Below are 19,316 nucleotides of genomic sequence, written 5' to 3' on the forward strand. Positions count from 1 at the left end.
TGCAGGTTTCACAACTTTGACTTCGGCTCACGGAGGATCGGATAGTGAGGAGGAGGCGCGCCAAACGCCAAGTTTTCCTGCCCAAACCAGCCGCGCTACCTCGTTTATTCATAGAACATGTTTGGCCATTTTCTGCTAGCTGCAGCCCCGATTTCCGAGCTTCCCGCTCCATTCTTCCCTGCACTTTATGTAGCTTTGGCTTCTTTTTGTGTTTCCTCGCTTTTTGCCCACTGCAGCGTGCATTGATGCTTTTTTCTTGCTAACAACGGCCAGTTGTGGCCAAGATGAGAGCGGGGCCTGCCGTTTTTCTCTTTTCTGAAGGTATGTTGGCCCGGTCTGGTGTGGTCTGGTTCGGCTCGGCTCGGTTCGGTTCGCTTTCTTTCTCTTTTTTCGGAATGGCTTTTCACGTTGTTGTTGCTTGTACCTAATATGCACTAAATGCTATTTATTCCTTTTTGCCTGTATCTGTATCTGGATCTGTATCTGTGTGTCTGCGAGTGCTCTACAGGGCGGGTGTATGTTTCTGGGCGGGGAAGCAGCATTAAATCTCGAGATCTCCTTCGGAAAAGCGGATAAACAACAAACAAATTAAAAATACTCTCGACTGCACTAAAAATGCAAATAGGATATACTAGGATTGAGAGAGTTTTGATTTCTGTTTGCTTAATTGGTTGAGTTGTGAGAGGGAAAAAGTTTTGAAATGTCTTTCCTAAAGACGTAAAAATGATTATCTGGGTAAATAAAATCAGAGAATGAGAAATGAGGTATTTCAAAATTATTTATAGTTTGACCAACGCTAAACTTATTAAAAATGGGAACCAATTCCCAAATACAGAGTAGAGGATGTGGTCCAATGCAATGATCTAATCCTAGTGCCTAGGGTATGGACTGACCGAAATTGTTCTCTTATGCAAACCAAGCTGCACACCATTCACCTGTACATACATGCATGACATGCATATCTCCCGTTGTAGAGCTCTTCTTTACCGACCGTTTGGCATATTTTCAGCAGCTTCCAGCTACTCACACATTACACTAAAGCTATAGCTCTGGCAATTATTTCAAAAAGAGATTTTCGTTATACAAAAATATTGCATAACTGCTCTGCTGGTGGTATGAGCTGGAAGTGTGGGTTGGGTTGGGCTATGGTCTCGTTTGGTTTGGTTTGGTTGGGGGTTGGCAGTTTTAAACTTTGTGCGGTATTTGTTTTGATTTTTATTTCCCTTTTGGCCTCGGAAAAATGTTTGAATTTCAGGGAAAAGCTACGGAATTTAAATTCCGCCTTAGTTAACCTTAAACAACTGGTATTTCTATCACTTCTCTGGACCCGAATCGAGATTGCGATTGTGGATTATCTTTGAAAGAGGCCGCCAAACGGCACTTGAAATGTTTGCTTTCTCGCCTGCCAACTTCATCAGCGGCTTCTTGTCCAACTTTGTTTGTTAACCAATTCGCACCAAAACTGAACCACAGTGAAGGCAACGGAGATGGAGCCGAAGTCTGGACCATCAATCACATAAGTTTAATTTGGCTATCTCAGAACCAAAACCAGAACGTATCATTTAGGTGCCCTCTGGCGCTATATGAGAGAAAATACAAAATAAAAGTAAACCTTGAACAAAATAATATTTCAAGCATTTTTTGTTCAGGTTTCATTAAGCAAAGAAAACTTTTACCAGGGGGAAGTATATCGGGTAAGAAGAGCCAAGAGAAGGGGACATAGTAACAAAGGGTTCCCAAAAGGCTGTGGGCAGCCTTTCCATAATGCGAATGTTTGTGTTGAGCGCCATAAAGAAACCACCTTTTTATTAGGAACCAATTTGTTATTTATGCTCTGTGTTTTAATTAAATTTTTTAAACATTAACTTGCCACAACAAAAGTCCTGAGACTCTAATTTAATTTTCACAATATACGTTTACTTGTACACAACGTTGCTACTTTAATTGAAATTCCTTTCCCATTGCGTTATTTTCCCCGCAGGTTTTTCATTTTGCTAAGCCATAATTATATTTCTGGCCATTTTAAATCCAATAAGCATTATGACTGGCTGCTTTCTCAGGGCCCTAAAGACATCGTTTGTCCTGGCCTCCGCCCGAAATCGACCCTCACATACTCCGCCCCGGCACTCAGCCCCCGGAAAATGTAATGTACTGCCCATATTTTGTGTCTGAAAATAGCTGGGAGGTAAACTTTTTGGCCCGCCTTCAATTTTATGGCCTCAACGACTGTCGCGCAAAATATCCAAGCCCCTCGTCCAGCTCCTTTGCTCTCCTGTCCTTCTGGAAGAATAGAAGAGCTCTTTCTGCAATGGGAAACATTTTTGTCGCTTTATTGAATTAAAAATTCAAAATTTCCTATGGCGGGGCAACTTCTTTCTCCTCTCGACGGCATCGACAGCAAGCCGCCCTTGCCAATGGCCCATCATTAAATTAATAAATTAAAATGGAAAGCACTTTGTTTCAGACTTCATTTTAGAGCTCTCCACTTCCTCTTGCGCACAAAAGCGATGAAATTATTAATTTATGTCATTAACTTACTCGGAGCTGTAACATTTTTAAATTAGCTCCGACGTTTTATTAAAATGAACGGAAGAGATTTTCTAACGCTCTATAATTGGAATTGAGTTTCGGTCCGCCTGCAAAGCGCAAAGCTCATTGGGGGTCATAGTTAGTTGGTGTCGGATGTTACTATGGACCAAATGGCCTGTTAATGCGTTTAAGTTAACTAACTAAACTAACAGCAATTCTAATAATTTATATATTTATGATATGAATTACTTCTTTGTAACCACATAAATGTATAGAAAGTTGGGTTTTCTACTGAAAATATTATCGATAAATTATAATATTTATAAATTTGATTTGTGTACTTTTTAATTAAAAATTTTAGTTGCATATTTATTGTTTTTGTCCCACTGTGTCTAACATCGGAAAACATCCTTCGGGCGAATGTCTGCGTCTTCCTGCTCCCTAATAGATTTTGTATTTTGATTGATTGCCTCGCTTATTCAATTGTGTTTGTTGTAACCCCACCTTCGATGCTTCTCCCATCCTCACTAAACCAGTCGGGCGGGCCTAGCCTCCCACCATCTTCTCCGGGTCTCAAAGTCGCGTCTGCCTTGGCTTATGAAGCGTGTGATTGCTTTACTTACAGCTTCGCTCTAAGTTTGTCTGGTCTGACAGGATTTAACTGCATTATTACTTAAATCTGTAGCAAAAATTTCAATATCGATGCGGTAACCTTATCCTTTCTCCGTCTGTTTTCTCGTTCCCACTTCCTTGGGGTTTTTTTGCGAGGGTGATGGGGTGTGGGAGCAACCTAAATGAATTTTAATGCCTTTTAAAGCGACTTTCATATGCTGACTGGGTTCATGTTCTAGTTGTTGTTGCTGCGAAACCATACTAGGCACCCAGTGAATGAGTGGCTTGGACTTGCACTGTCAGATACTTTTCGAAGTGCACTGTTGCATAAAAGCCCAGAGCGAAAAGCTCCCCTTCAGTCGCTACCCCTCAAATGGCCAACTTTTACGTCAGTTACCATGTAAGCTAATACCAGTCGAAAAAGATAAAATCGCCACAACTCTCAGATTGTATCCATTGATATTTGACCGACAAATGCTTGGAACCAAAAGTGTTGGATATCTCAAAGAGATAGTGAGAGAAGAACTGAGATGACATGAGCTGCGCTTTTTCACAAAATATTTTCCCAATTTCCTCCCGCCGTTGCAGCGATTTTGCTGCAGTCATTTGGGAGAAATTGCAGCAGAAACATCATGCATATCCGCTTCTAATTAGCGAAATGATAACGAGATCGGTCAGTTATATTCACTTAGCTAATTAATGAGCAGGCCTGAAGGGGTTCCATCTTAGCCTTAATTGGTTTCGAAATCTCAGACATAAAATTACTGGAGGGCTACTTGTGGTTGCATTGCACTTACATTTCAATTGAACGTAAATTTAGGTTCAATTGAAATTGCAACTTTCATAAACATCGTGCATGTTATCTGTTAGGAACTGAGTAGTGTAGAGTCCACTTATATTTGATGTAATTATTTTTCAGTTCTCAACATTTTCTTTACGAATAATTTAAATGTATTCATCGTTCTCGTTGGGATTTTAAAACCATTATTTTGTGCCAACTTGAATTCTATCTCCATTATACTTCACCTAGATAGAAATGGCTGAGAAACTTTGTATCAATGAGAAACAAATCTTGTTTATGAAATTACCGCCGTCTTTGATGGCTGAAGTCTGGCGATGATGATGAAGATGGACGATAATGATGATGGTGGCACGCCAAATCGCATTTCATGCTTTGGCATAATCATCTTTGGGTGCTAAAAAGGCGAATGCCCCCTGAAGAGTGAGGGTGCGAGGGAGGTGGCTAGGGGCGGAGGGTGGTGCCTGTAATTTATGCGACTTGCAACGGTGCCTTTCGCTACTGCAACAACAAAACAAACAAAGATAGAAACAAACATGGCCTGGGCCATATTTTTCAGTCGCCTGTTTTTTCTCCCTATTTTTCTAGTTTTCTCCTCTTGTTTTTAATAAGATTTCTTCAAGCAGACGATGACGATGTCTCAAGACAGGTGTACACGCTACACAGGTGCAAGTCCATATGCTGCGTGTGTGTTTTCCTTTTCTGTTCTTTTCTTGCGAGGCAACATTTGTAATGTTTCGCCCCGTTGACGTCGACGGCGTTAATAAAGATGCGCCTCCATCTTGGACCTAAGCCCGCTGAGCTGCAGCAAAAGCTAGGTGGCGTCCGTATTCACTTGTCTATGGGTGGCCTACTTAATTTATGAGACGCGAGAATTCGTTGCACTGAGGAAAAGGAGGAAAGAAAGAAGACGCTGGGGGAATACGGAGGGCGGTGCACTTTGTAATTAGTGTAGGGTGCAGAGCGTAAATCGGCAGCCAAAGAAAATGTATCTGGCACATAGAAGAACAAACAAAAGCAACCAATCTAACGGAATCACTATCTAGTTAAAATCTGCAAATAATAACACAATGCAGAATGCAAAAAATTTAAATTACTGCAGATCAGTCAAAGTTTAGCAACGATGGCACGTGGTAAACCTATTTGCACCGAAATCAGAATATTGATTAGGGATTATTATAAATCTGGGAAGACAATCACAGATATAAGCAAACAACTTAACTTGTCTAAGTCGTCGGTCCATGGGGTTATTCAATTGTTCAAGAAAACTGGAACATTGAAAGTAATATCGCAAAAAGAGGCCGAACATCAGCATAACACCCCGTGACAAAAGGGAACTGGCCAAAATTGTCAAGTCTGATCGTCGCCAATCTTTAAGAAATTTGGCTTCAGAGTGGTCGCAGAAAATTGGAAAAACTGTGAAACGAGAATGGACGCGACAGCAGTTAAAAAATATTGGATATGGATTCTATAAAGTATGTTTTATTATACTTTTTATATCATAACCAATAACTTATCTGACTCGTAGGCCAAGGAAAAACCCTTGCTTACGCTTCGTCAAAAAAAAAAGCGTTTGCAATGGCTCGTGAAAGGATGTCTTGGACTCAAAGACAATGGGACACCATCATATTTAGCGATGAAGCTAAATTTGATGTAAGTGTCGGCGATACAAGAAAACGAGTAATCCGTACAAAGGGAGAAGCATATCATAAAGACTGCCTTAAAAGGACAGTAAAGTTTCCTGCAAGCCTTATGGTATGGGGATGTATGTCTGCCAAAGGTTAGGAAAACTACATTTTATTGAAGGAACGGTTAACGCTGCAAAATATATTAATATTTTGGAAGATAGTTTGCTGCCATCAATACCAAAACTGGCAGACTGTGGTGAATTCACCTTTCAGCAGGACGGAGCATCATCGCACACAGCCAAAACAACAAAAAATTGGCTTCAATATAAACAAATGGAGGTTTTAGATTGGCCAGCAAATAGTCCTGATCTAAGCCCATTGAAAATATTTGGTGGCTAATGAAAAGAAAGCTTCGCAATGAGCCACAAAGGAACATTTCTGACCTTAAAATAAAATTGCAAGAGATGTGGGACTCGATTTCTCGAGAACATTGCCAAAATTTGTTGAAATCAATGCCAAAACGTATTAAATGTGTAATACAGGCCAAAGGTGACGTTACACATTTTAATTTATATTAATTTGTTATATTAAGCAGCGTTCGAGTTAATAGTGGCCATTTTTTATATCTCTTAAGTCTACCTTTTGAATAAATTACTTATATGTCTGTTGTTGTTGAAAATATAACATTTTTTATCATCGTAAAGAGAATAAAATTCCCTTTTAGAACAAAATACATTGACATACGCTATCTGTAATAGTATCGAAACTATCGTGTGTTGAACATTGCACACTGCAAAAATCACATGCTGTTCGAATTAATAGTGGTTGGGGCTCGTACTTAAAGCCTCGCAGGCGACAACCAACGGAACAGCAGAGAGAATAGAACGGAACACAGCAGATCATTTGCAGAAAGACATAGCGAACAAGGTGTGATTGACCGCGTTAGTGCAAATAAATGAGGAGCAAAAGAAGAGCTGTGCAAATGGATGATTCTTCGTGGGTTCTAAAGTGAGGAAATGCGGTAAATGGAAATCGGTAGGAAACCTCGAGGATAATTTAGTGGAATACAGGGAATTTCATACCAAACAGCCCTTTAACAGGATGCGGGATGACGAAGTTATCCAAATTTCATATAAAAATGTACATAATTTTAATGCAGCGCTTAAAACTTATGGGCGTAGCAAAAACATAATTTCTATTTGATGGGTAAAGTATTCCAAATCGTGAACGAAAAAAATGTTATACCACATTGAACGCAACCAACTATTTTCGCTTTACCCAGTAAGTAATTACCACACTTGTAAAAACTCCCTCAATAAGCATTCTTTCGGTTCTGCATACATGCATTCAAGTCGCAAATAGTTCTCATTTTACTACCCCTAAAATGATGAATCCGCCAGAAAGTCGTATTTTAAACGTGCATCTCGGGCAGTTCGGCGGCAGTGAGTGGCCTCATTAAAGTTATTATCAGGAAGCCGAGCGCACAGGCTGTTGTTAAACTTTTTGCTGACACTGTGCGTGTGGCCGGGCAGCGACTACAAAGAGCCATCGGGGGGATTTTAATGTCGAAACGAGCAGCTAGAGCTGGAAATGATTTGGACCGACTGGCGGAATGGAAACGTAAATGCACAATAAAGTAGAAGGATTAAGGATTATGTCACAGCCAAACACATGAGTGGAGAAGTGGGGAGCTGGATGATACACAGAGAGACAATGCAACAAACAATGACAGGAGTGACAAAAATGTTGGCACAGGTTTCCTCTACCCTGTTTTAACTTTTTCATTCTGCCTGGCATCAGCATCCTTTATCATCCATCGTCGTGTGGATGATGATGAAAAGGAAGACAAAACGATGATATATGTGTCACAGCCAGAAGCAAGCCCCCTTGCCCATTCAAAGTATTTGGATACCTAAACGTCGGGCAATGCGAAGTGACATTTAATTAGACTGATGACCGGGTCAAGAACCATAATCTCAAACAGCAGCCTTTGAAGCCAGCAGCAGCCAGAAAAGGCAGCCGAAATGCGGAATTATTTTAACTAGGTCGGCGGATGCTCTAGCCTCCGGAGACTGTTTTGTATTTGACATAATCAAGTCAAAACTCAACTCTTGAAATTCAGGTTAAGGCATTCCGAATGAAAATGTTTAGTTTACTCATGCATCTTTATTTATTAATTCAGCAGTTTAGTTTTAGTCATTAAAAGGGAATCAATATGAGGGGTTGTTTCTCCTAAATATGCAAATCCTTAGCCCAACATAAAGGCAGAAGCTTAGGCAACAGATTGTATAGGGACCGGCCATAAGCCAAAGTAATTGGAAATTAAATTGGGGGATTTCCGTGAGTGGAAGTGACAGCCACGTGACAATCAAAGCCGTAACCCACTCACGACTCACGTACTCATTGCTGGCTTTTTGGATCCAGCGGCTGCTCCTCGTTGATGGCCAATAATTGCTTTATCATCGCGGACAGACTAGTGAAGAATATCATTTTACCATTAATAGAGGAGCGTGGGGGAATCCCTTTTGGAAGGAAACTATACAATACACATCGAAATGCTGTAATAGGCACGGAAAAAGATTGCTTTTTCTGGTGAGTGGGGGTCTATGGTTATGGCATAGAGTAATTTTAATAGGTCATCATATTAAGGGATTCCCGGGCAATTCGTTCACTCTCTGGTTATGGTTATAGTTGGAATTCCCGGAGCGAGGGCGCATTGTTTGTGTATCGATTGTATAGCTACGGATGCTGGGTGCCATCACCCACTTTCCACCCATTTTCCGCCCATGTTTCACCCATTCTTCGCATGGTTATTGGCCATTTGCCCACGCGATGACATGTGCGTTTAATTGCGTTTTACTTATTTGACACAAATTAATATGGCAGTCGCCATTTGCTTCTCCCTTTCTGTGCGGAATCCACGAAAGTATGCTATAATTTCCCCCTAAACTCTGTTCTCTGGTAATTAAATGTTTCTGCAACACTTGCAGCTCCTCGTTGGGTTAGGTGGCAAAGAAGAATTCTACTTTGAGGAAAAAGAAAGAAACACCCTTGCGAGAGGAAACCCTTCAACTAGCAAGTGGAAAATGTTTTAAAGTTCCCTGGGACTGTGTCTGAGTGGCATCCGCCGTATCAAATTATGACGAGAAGCGGGAATCATGACCGAAATGTTATTAAGTGCTGCCAAGGGACCAAATCAAGAGACCTAGAACTCCGGCCCAAGAACGTCAAGCTATCCTAAAATCCTTGACCATTTTCGACTGGAAAGTTTGTTTCAGTATTTTACGTTATAAATATTAATATTATTACAGGAGACGGGTTTTGGTATGTGGTTCAGGTCGTGTGTGTACACATAATTATGCAATTTAATGAGTTTTCTCTTTGCTGTCGCAGCCCCCAAGCTACTATACCGTTAGCCTACCCACAGATATCCTTGTTCAGCGCACAGCTCCAGCCCCTTTGCTAGGACAACTGCACATGTGCATAATTAATTTGAAAAATGAATTCTGTAAACATGAGATGTCGAAAGTTCTGGGTTATATTTTATCATATAAGTACTGGTTATATTCTTACATTACATTAAGTGATGAAAACGTGTTTATATGCCACCCATTAGTACCTTTTTTTTGGTACCGCTCATCAAACGTTTTAATAACTAATTAGGTAAATAACAATATTCCAGGATATTTGCAGAATAGCGAAAACATACAGTTAGCCAAGGTGAGCAGTGTAACGAAAATGTAGTTAAAGGCAGATGACGGCGGCGATGACGATGATGATGCGGTTGACTTGGCCACAACAACGACGTCGACGGCAACGACAACTTGACATAGGAGCCAGGTCTGGTGACTACGAAAGACAGCCGATGTGAAAGCCTTCTAGTAACAGCCTCCTCCGCCTGCTGTTGACGTTTGCTTGCAGTCGAAACCCCGGGTCCCTGCCACAGTGCCTCCTCTCATTTTCCCTTGACTGCTATAAACGAAACGAAAACTCCTCACGACGGCGATGAAATTGACGTATAAAGTCAACGGCGTCAACAAAGTTGCTCTTCCACTCCGTTTTTCCGTTTTCCAACTCATCGTCGAGTACATGACAGCACTTTTGAGACATGTGTGTGTCGAGTTCAGCATTTAGCATTTATTGTGTCTGTGTATATGTTTTATTTTTGTTTGAGGTGGTCCAACATGTAAAGGAAAAATCCTAGGTCATTTGGTATATTAAACCATATTTTGCTTTCCCGCTTGCCAGAATTTTGAATTAAATTGAAATGTCTGAGAATGTAAATGAGTTAGAAACAAAAGTTTATGTCGGGGTACTCCAATATGCCAACTCTTATGAAGTTGGCTGGGGAGAACAAGAGCAGAGAACGGATGAGCAGATTCTTTGTGATTTGTGGCTTTTTTTTTGTCTTGCAGGAAATTAGAAATCTTTTCACACAGCCAAGCCACATTTACTATCTCTGACGTCCTCGGTGTGTGCGTGTGGAAAGCCAAAGAAAATTAGAAAGCTAACTGGTTTGGCTGCCATTACCGACATTGGCATTTTTATGTCGAGTTAATTAAAAGAAAACTAGTTATGCTATGCTCCTTCTCCACCAAGAAAAAGTCATTAAAAAGTGGGAATACATTCGGAGTTGAAGCTAAAGTACGTCTGTCCGTCTGTCACACAGTGCGTATGATTGATAATGAGTTGAGAGACGAAAACGAGTTGGATGGGTCTAAAGAATAGAGTTTTGTTGAGACATCTTCATTTTTCACAGCCCATCCTTTCTGGTCACATTCCTTCAACAAAATTCCACTTGGCTTGGATACTCGCGGACCCCTCTCCTAATCCTTGCCCCACAAAATCCCCTATTGTGTGAAACCTGAATTGTCATTGTTTTTACCCTGCCGGCTCCTGCTGCGTAGCTTCTCCTCCGCCCCCGACCTTCAACTTCGGTATTCCCCGGTGTGCAACCGTAAGACATCACTGCGGGCGTTCCCAGAGTCGAGCAATAGATATTAACATGGGTTTGTTCGGTGGCTGGGTTGGAATGGCAGGGAAAATGACTGGTTTTCAATGGTGCCTCTATTGCCAATTTACATACTGCCAGCTCAGTTAGGCAGGAAGAAGGTAGATATGTAATTTATAATTTGCGTTCATCTTTGATACGGACAGACTGGTAAAACGATTCGTAGAATATAAGCCTATATGTACTACATATTATGTAGGTCGACTAGGGCAGTTATCCTGATCAAGAAAAAATGTGCATCATACGGTCGGGAACGGTTTCCTACGAATAACGGCATCAATATCATTTCAAAACAAGAGATAACGCTATAGTTGAGTTCCTCAACTATCTGATACCCGCTAATCATCTAGTTGAAGTGCGAGGAAGAAATTTCCACAGTGATAGTTTTTGGCGGTTTAAAGGCGTTAGAGTGGGCGTGGCAAAAAGATTTTTACCAAATCGAGATAGATTTACAAGAGTAACAAAAATGTGAAAAAATATTACCCCATTTTGTAAAAGTGCGGCGTGGCAGTTTTGGGCGGTTTGTGGCCGCTAGGGTGGGCGTGGCAAAAAATGTTCTGCACATCGATTTAATTTTACAACACTAATAAAAAAAGAGAAACAATGTCAATACATTTTTTAAAAGTGTGGGCGTGGCAACATGGGTGAACAAACTTGAGCTGCGTATATGTCTCCAGAATCTGTGTGCGTAATCTCGACATTCTAGCTTGTATAGTTCCTGAGATCTCTACGTTTATACGGACGGACATGGCCAGATCGACTGGCAATCGATCTTAATCAAGAATATATACATTATATATATGTATATATACAATATATACAATATATATTTGATATGTTCGGAAACCCTTCCTTCCTGGTTTTCAACGAATCTAGTGCAGACTAGAGGATGAAAGGAACTCAATAACTTTTGTAACCAGACATGACATATCAGGTATCCCTCCACCTGATCAGTGATCATGGCTTTTTCTATTTAGCCTTTTATCCAGCAAAAGTTAAGTGCAGCGGACTCGGACAAAATATGCGCATTTTTGACGGGGAGACCGAACTTCAGAACGGTATTCCTCTTTCTGTCTAGGTGAGCTGAGCCCCCGTTACATGGGGAATTAGTGCGCATAATTTCATAAACAACTCTGCCATCATGCATCCCTGATGGGAATGGGTATGTGTGGTGCAGGGGTGGGGAGTGAAGCCGCGGGAAATGACAGGAAGCTTTTGGTAGTCATCGCGTTGGTCGCTGCGCAAATATTTCTTGTGCCCCCCGGGAATCATTTTTGCCTGATGCCGATGTTGCCGGCAACATTTGTACATATTCGTACATATGCATGTGAACACGGGGTACATCGAGTTATGCTGGGAATTCGTTGACAGGGGCGGGGCAGAAGGGAACCAGCGAAAATTTGTACGAGTATCTGTACTAAATTTCATATGAAGTGATTTCAAGCGTAAGAAACGTCCCACCAACAGCAGCGGGAGTACATCAATATTATATGTATATATCTGTAGCTCAAGTACACACTCATATGAAGCGCAACGTTTGGAATATGCGGAAAAACTTGGCGCAGGTTCAAAAAAAGTCCGACCAACCAGAGATAGAAGAATTTCATATCAAAATTACAAACAGGCCCAGGACAGTGGCCAACTCTCCGCCAGAAAAATGTGGATGATGAACGAGTCCGGTAGGGTAGGGAACCTCTCGTCCCGTCCGTATTGTCGTTGTTCGCAAAAATGCCGGAAGTCGTGAACTCAGCATGGGAATGTGATTAAATGCATTGCTGGCTCTCTGTGCATAAACTAATTATACTAATTTCGTGATTTATTGGGCCGAGTGGAAAATTAAAATTTCTAAATGGCAAATTACATTTTAAAAATGCCTCAAATGATTTATGCGTGCCTCACTAACCGTTTCAATTTCTTCTGTCTGATTTCAGCTTAGGCACCCAACAAATATACATCTCTAAATGCATAAGCTAAGCAACAGTATTTTTGCTCAACAATAAATATACAAAAATTTTGAACACGTAAATACAAGAAATATTTTCGTAGCCGTGATTATTTGTTGCATTTGAATAATAACTTTGAAGATACGAGCAGCAGAGAACGCAGCGAGCTTAAGCCAACAACGTAGTACGACTAGTAAAAGACACCACCAATTTAATTTTATCTAGAAAAAAACATACGCATATGCAAGCAAAGTAGCCAAAATATCTATATGTTTAGTACGTGTATTGGTCATTTATGATTGATATACTCTCATAGCAAAGTTATATTTACAAAATCCACAACATAATCAGAAGGTGACCCCGCAAAAGACAATTGCAGCGATACAGACCGCCGAGTACGGTCAGATCCACATACATTTTCATCCATATCGCGTTAAGACAAAGCCAGCAAAATAGATACCATGGAAGACAATAACACGAGCAGCAGTGCGGGTGGTGCGTCCATCAAACACGAGGATCCTTCGGTGACACTCACAATAAGGCTGATTATGCAAGGAAAGGTAAGCTAAACTGTGTTTTATTTTAAAGTATTTTAGGAATGTAACAAAAACACTGGCATCTATGGACATCAATGATTTACCCAGAGAGTTGTTAGAACAACTCTATGACACCCCATTAAAAGTTGTATAGACATTCCATATAAATGTATATTTCATAAATTTATAAGATAATATGTATAGATGTAAAAAAGAAAGCTTAATCTTTAGAGCCACACCACTCCTGCGATGTCCAATCAAAGTGTTCAGAATATAAACGCTTTTATGCACACCATTGAGCTCTGACATCTTAAATATTTATGGACCTTGTTTTCAATTTGCACAAAATCAATAACTGTGATGGCTGGCGCAGAATGGGAAAGCAAACAAAGGGCAACCCAGCCAGAGCGAACATTATTGAAAAAATTACACATTAACGCGTGAATTTTGTATGCAAATTATAATTAAATACGCGCCACGACACGCATTATGCCATTGCATTTAAGGTATATGAAATGGGGCAGTGAGTGAAAAGTCGCGTGGGAGTCGGGGATATATGATTGTATATAAATGCGTAGAGATATAAACACAGGGCCATAAAAACGAGACGAAGTAAGGCATCGGTTATTAAACAATCATTACGGCTCCCAGATATGAGCAATAAGAACAAAAACAAATAAAATACACTACCTTATAAATTGCTTTCATTGGCCACAAAAACAAAATTCGAACACACATCGCATTCATATCATATGTAAATGCTGCACGGAGAAACGGACATTCAACGAGCTTTTTTTGCATAGCAACTCGGCCTGCGGGGCGACAGGTTAAACCAGTTGCCAAATGATGGCATATAAAAATAAATATTAAAATATTTACCGGGACGAAATTAACCACAAATCGAGGACAACAGCGCATTGTGTGTGCTTTAATCAAGGGAAATGTTTTGATAGCAATTGCTCTGGATAAATACCCCGAAGCGATTCTCTTGCTGTGAAAAAATATGTGAATTGAGAGTTCAATTGACGTAAATGATGCGATAATAGTTCCATTCAAATATTGTTTAATCAATATTACCAAAGTACGGCAGAAGCAATTGTTGTGCTGTTTCTGATTTTGCGTTTATTCAAGATTGCTATTGTTTAAGAGCAATATCAAGCAAGCAAGACATTTATTGAACACCAGTCTCTTCATTTTACTGACTGATTCACTGCAGTCAAAGTAGTCAAGCCGAAAGCGGCATTAAACAAAGAGATAGAAAACAAACCCTAAATAGCTGCTTATTTATTTAATAACAGCCAACAGCCATTAAAAACTATTGTTCAACCACATTAGTAGCCAACAACAATCCAGAGAAGGCTGTCACGCAAATACGCAGCGTCGTTGTTGTTTCTTGAGTTGAGTTAAGATTCGATGCGATGCGATGAGATGAGAGGCTTGCCACTTTAGCGATCTTGGCCAGAAGATGGGGGAGCCCAACTCCCCAGCACGTGTTAAGTAATCCGTCATTAATGTTTTTTAGTCTGTTTCCCAGCAGAAGCTGATTTGCAGCGGGTTGGCCCAGGCATCGATTTAATTATAAGTCTTTCGTGGTTGTTGCATATTATTTTTATGCCATCAAGATTTGAGGGGCCGAGGCAGGTGCATCTAAGGCGACAGGCGCTGTGCATTGAGGTGTGCGGGAGGGGGGCTCGTTACATGATGTGCAGTCGGCAATTGGCAAAAAGGCCAGAAATATGTTTAGACGCGACAATTTATTGCAGAAGCAGCAGCCAAGCACACAAAGAAAGCAAATTAAGCCGAAACGGAGAGGGGGTAGATCTTTCTAGCAGAGATTTGGCTACCTGGTGTGAAATCCCTTCGCCGATCGCGGATCTCGTAAGTAATGGCGCACTTTTCGGCTTTTACAGAATGTGCAAGAATAAATATTGTGTAAATGCAAATGCGAGTTCTACACATTTGCCGAGATTTTATTTTCTTTTTCTTGCAAGCACAAGGATTCGGTCAATAAATTCCCAAGACACTTTTGTGCGGCGCCGACAGACTAAGGCTGTCGTTTGTCGCTGTTGCTGGTCTTTTGATCGATAGTTATAGATTAGCATGATTTATGCGCCTTTTTTAACTGCCCCACAGATGTGAATACATTTAAAGCTCAATGCAAATCAAGTGGCGTGCACGAAAAACAGAAAAAGAAACGCCAGTTCAGCGCGGCAAATAAACAGCCAAGTAGCGTCAACTGAGTTGGCTTGAAAATTGATTGAACACAAATCTCGGCAGCCGTATCCATATTTAAAACTTTATTGTCTTTAAAGAGCGGAGAGTTTGTTTTATGGTAAAAGATAGGATAAAATATAACTAATGTATTATTGGGATAGGTTTGGTCTCATGAATTCCCTTGACAAGAGGGAACCATTAGGGATTTGTAAATTAAGTTTGTAGCCAACTTTAAAACATTACAAATGCAATGAACAAGATATAGGCATTTATTGCTGCGCTGCATTTTCAGCATTTAATATATTAATAAAAATTGGGGAAGCAAAACAAGCTTAATAATATTGAACTTAATTGCCGTTTGTGATTTATTGGAGTCATCATCGCATAAATCTGCAAGCCGGTCATAATTGCAAATATTCATTATTAAAAAATTGAGTATAAAATATCTGTGGGTTGGTACAGTCAGCGACACAAAAGTGCATACGATTAAGGGCAGAGAATAGTGCAAGGCCAGAGTTGCCATTGTTTCCCAAGTATATATTTTAGACATTTTCCATCGTCTCTAATTAACTTTGGCCCATTATTTTCATGACGAATGTCGCACTCAGTCTCTGGGTCTGAGTCAAAATCGCAGTTGCAGTCGCGTTCAAAGTCGTGATGGAGTTAATTAATTTATGAAAAATGAAAACTGGGAGGGAAAATAAACAACTTTGCCATGCAATCGAGCGACGGAGTGCGCAAGAGAGCACCTTTTTCTTTGTTTTTGGGCCCGGCTGCTTGGATTTCTATAAATTGTTCGCTTTTCTGTTCACCTTTTCATTTCTTGGCAGCCATACGCAAATTGCATTGAAAAAAAACGGAAATGTGGGTTGCTCTCTCGCCTAGAATTGTCAGGGCAGTAGACAGAGATATTTGCTGTAGTTTGCAGTTGTTCTTATTTCTGAATCATGCATTTTTAATTAGTGAAATTGCACGATGCCGACGACGGACGGCACCTTTATGTGAATTTTCGTCCCAGTCTGCCACATTTCCCAAGCACTTGCCTAATTTTAATTAACTATTTTCCAAAGCGTCCGAGTTAAGGGCTTGGTTGTGCAATGGATTTTAATACATTCGTTTCCAAATGTATGGACGTTTTTAGGAGTTGTTAGTTTTGTTTTCATCGCCACAACTATATTTTCCAACTCAATTACCTAAATTAAGGCTCGGAGCTCTCCCGGAGTGCATTTCAGTATACCTTCGCCTGCAGGAGACATTTCTCTTTAGCCCGTGCGTTGTTTTCGTTATTTAATCAAATTAAGAATGTGCCACTTGCTGCGTGGCGTGGCCCTGTCCAGCATCTGGCCCTGGCAAATTGTAAATAATTTAATTTTACAATTTTTTGCGTTCCGACTGCCTGCAGCAGCACCAACAACAGGGCAACAATAAAAGACTACAGCCAAAAATGCGAATTGAAAAGTTTGCAGGGCGACAAATGCGCTGGATGATTTATTGGATGGAATGGTGGGATGGCGAAGGAGAAGGAGGGGAAGTGGCACATGTGTGCCACAGCAGGCCATATGTGAGCTCGCCCGTCCCCTGCATCCTCTGCCCCCTTGCCATATTGCATTTTCCAGCATTTGTGGCAAGTTTTTCTTGCATTTTTCCTTTGCAACAGCAAACTGCAGCTCCCATAAATGGTTCTCACGGTTTCGCAATGGCTGTCGCAGATTTTTTGCTGCTGATGGTGTTGCCAGTGTGGCTGCCGCTATGTTGCTGCACTTTACTTATTTTTATACAATTTTCAACGCCGCACACTAAGACCAAAAATCGCAGAGATTGGAAGAGGGTTAAAACATGGGACAAGTCATGCTACTCCAACAATTTTCGGTTGTTGTCTGAGTTAAAGCTAAGGCCAAAGCTGCGATTGTTTTCTTTTTCTCGTTATTTTCTCCGTCTTTTTACTGCCTGCTCCACTAACATCAAAAAATCTTTTCCCCCGCTTTTATTGTGGCCCACAATTAGCGTTGTCTATTCTTCGGACCTTAGCTTTAATGCGTTTTCAGTTATTGTTTGTTTCTCTTTTCCGATGCCATTGTTATTGCCATAATCTTTAGGGGAGTCCATGTTTCGCCCTATAGTAATAAATGGAACTAGCCTTAAATGTGCTTGGCTGAATATTGTGTGGAAAAATACAAAGAGATGTGCGCAAACAATTTAGGATGGTTTAGGAGATCTATGTATTTATCGTTGTTATGTAACCAGGGTATATCTAACTAACTAAATTAGAATGGCTATTGCAATAAATAATTTAGTTCATTATCATCCAGTTTATAATTATCTATTATCGATCAACACACACAAGTTAGATTATGCTTATATACTTCCAGAGTGTATTTACTTATTCTTCATAGTTATATACTCATAAAATAATAATACTCAAATTATCATAAATGTATAATGCTTAATCCCCAATCTGTATTCTCTTTAATAACAGCTCTGATTTTCTAGTCCCATCAACAGTTTTACCATTGTTATTTCAAGGCTTATATTGGCGAAAGGCCAACCAAGTTGTAAAAGTCCCTTGAGCTGGAAAACAAAGCGAAATCAATAGCAACGAACAATAAAATCTTATTTCCTGACCACAGGACGGAATGTGGGCATTCTGAAATGGCTGCCCGCCTGCATGTCAACTTTCCTATGCATATTTTATGCAAGCATTGCCAGTCAGAATCGGGCTGAGCCCAACGAGCTGTGTGTCACAAATCCAAAACTTTCAATTCGAAAAAATGCAGTCGAAATGTTCCAGCCGGGCCGAGCCGCAAAGTGTTTTCACATATGAGAGTCGCACGCATGTGGAAATCGGAAAATGCGAAAATGCGAAAATGCCAAATGCGCTGGTTCATTGTTGCAGCAGGAGCTGTGTGGAGGAATGCTGTGAATTTAATTGCCGACTGGTGGTAGGCCATTCGAACAGCCGAGTTGCAGGGTGTCTGTGGGTGGATGAGGCAGCTGAAATGGGCAAAGGCCAAATCAATGCAATCAAGTGAAAGTCCCGAATTTCGCTCTATTCACAGTAATAAAACGGCGTCGGTTTTAGGTCGGACGATGGGGATGAGATCCGATTTATGCAAATTGCGCAAACTTCTGAGCGGAACTGAACTGGCCCACAATCACAACGGGATAATTGAATGGAAGATACGCACTGGGCGAATGGGGGCTCTGGGTGGGCATCCGAGCGGCTTTTAGCCACATTATTAATGATGATGACGAGGCCTAGGCGCTGATGAGCAGCCATCAACCTGAATGGCTGCGAGGGCCACCGAAAGTGCGTAGTCTCTAGGCCACTCCGCACTTAGATGTCGTGGCGCAAATACAATTAACATATATCTGGGACAGCTAACTTGTCCTATAAATTGCTCTGGTCGCCTAGAAATTCGTCTATGAGTGCAGACAGCCGTAAAACGCATCTGAGTTGGGTTCGACAATACCTACGGCAATAATTATACCAATTCGCTCTGACATTTGTGTACAATAAATATATATTCTGCCGAATGAACTTGCCTGCATTCATTTCGCTCTTGTGGGCATACATTTTCTAGCGAAGAGTGGCCAGAACGAAAGCACCGCATAACAAATCAGATAATGTGAGGGGAAGATCGAAGGCGAAGGCAGTTTTCCCTCGCAAATTGTTTTGCCTAACCTGCATTTTGTCTGGCAAGATGCCCGTATCAAGATGTATACGCTGACTCTGGGTGCGCCCTTTTAGTCTGGCACAATGGATTGCTACACTTTGGATTTGTGAAGGTTGTTCTATGGTTTATGGCCACCAAAATGAATGACCGAGAGTGGCAACATTTAAAAATGACCAAATAAATGGTTTTAAATATAAATGGGGAGCACATATTCAACAGAGGCAATTTTCCAGTAGTCTGCTTGAAATCCTTAAGAGCAAAAGCTGGAAGCACGCTTATTACAGTCAAAATGTTCTATTTTATCTAGCTTTATAGGTTAACATAATTGCTTTCTTTGAAGGCCCTCATCATATTTTATGTAAAGCAATGC

General features: G+C 40.7%; 1 protein-coding gene across 20 annotated transcripts in view; it reads left to right on the forward strand.

Annotated features, from left to right (window-relative positions):
• Window positions 1-19,316, forward strand: part of LOC6535120 (poly(rC)-binding protein 3) — a 90,275-nt gene that overhangs the window by 52,802 nt on the left and 18,157 nt on the right. For all 20 annotated transcript variants that reach the window (XM_039374856.2, XM_039374857.2, XM_015195543.3 and 17 more), the window contains one exon: window positions 12,511-13,082. In XM_039374856.2, coding sequence (XP_039230790.1) covers window positions 12,984-13,082 — 99 coding nt within the window. In that variant the 5' untranslated portion in view covers window positions 12,511-12,983. The remainder of the gene's footprint in view (window positions 1-12,510; window positions 13,083-19,316) is intronic.

This window comes from Drosophila yakuba, chromosome 3L, assembly GCF_016746365.2.
Source record: "Drosophila yakuba strain Tai18E2 chromosome 3L, Prin_Dyak_Tai18E2_2.1, whole genome shotgun sequence".
Taxonomy (NCBI): domain Eukaryota; kingdom Metazoa; phylum Arthropoda; class Insecta; order Diptera; family Drosophilidae; genus Drosophila; species Drosophila yakuba.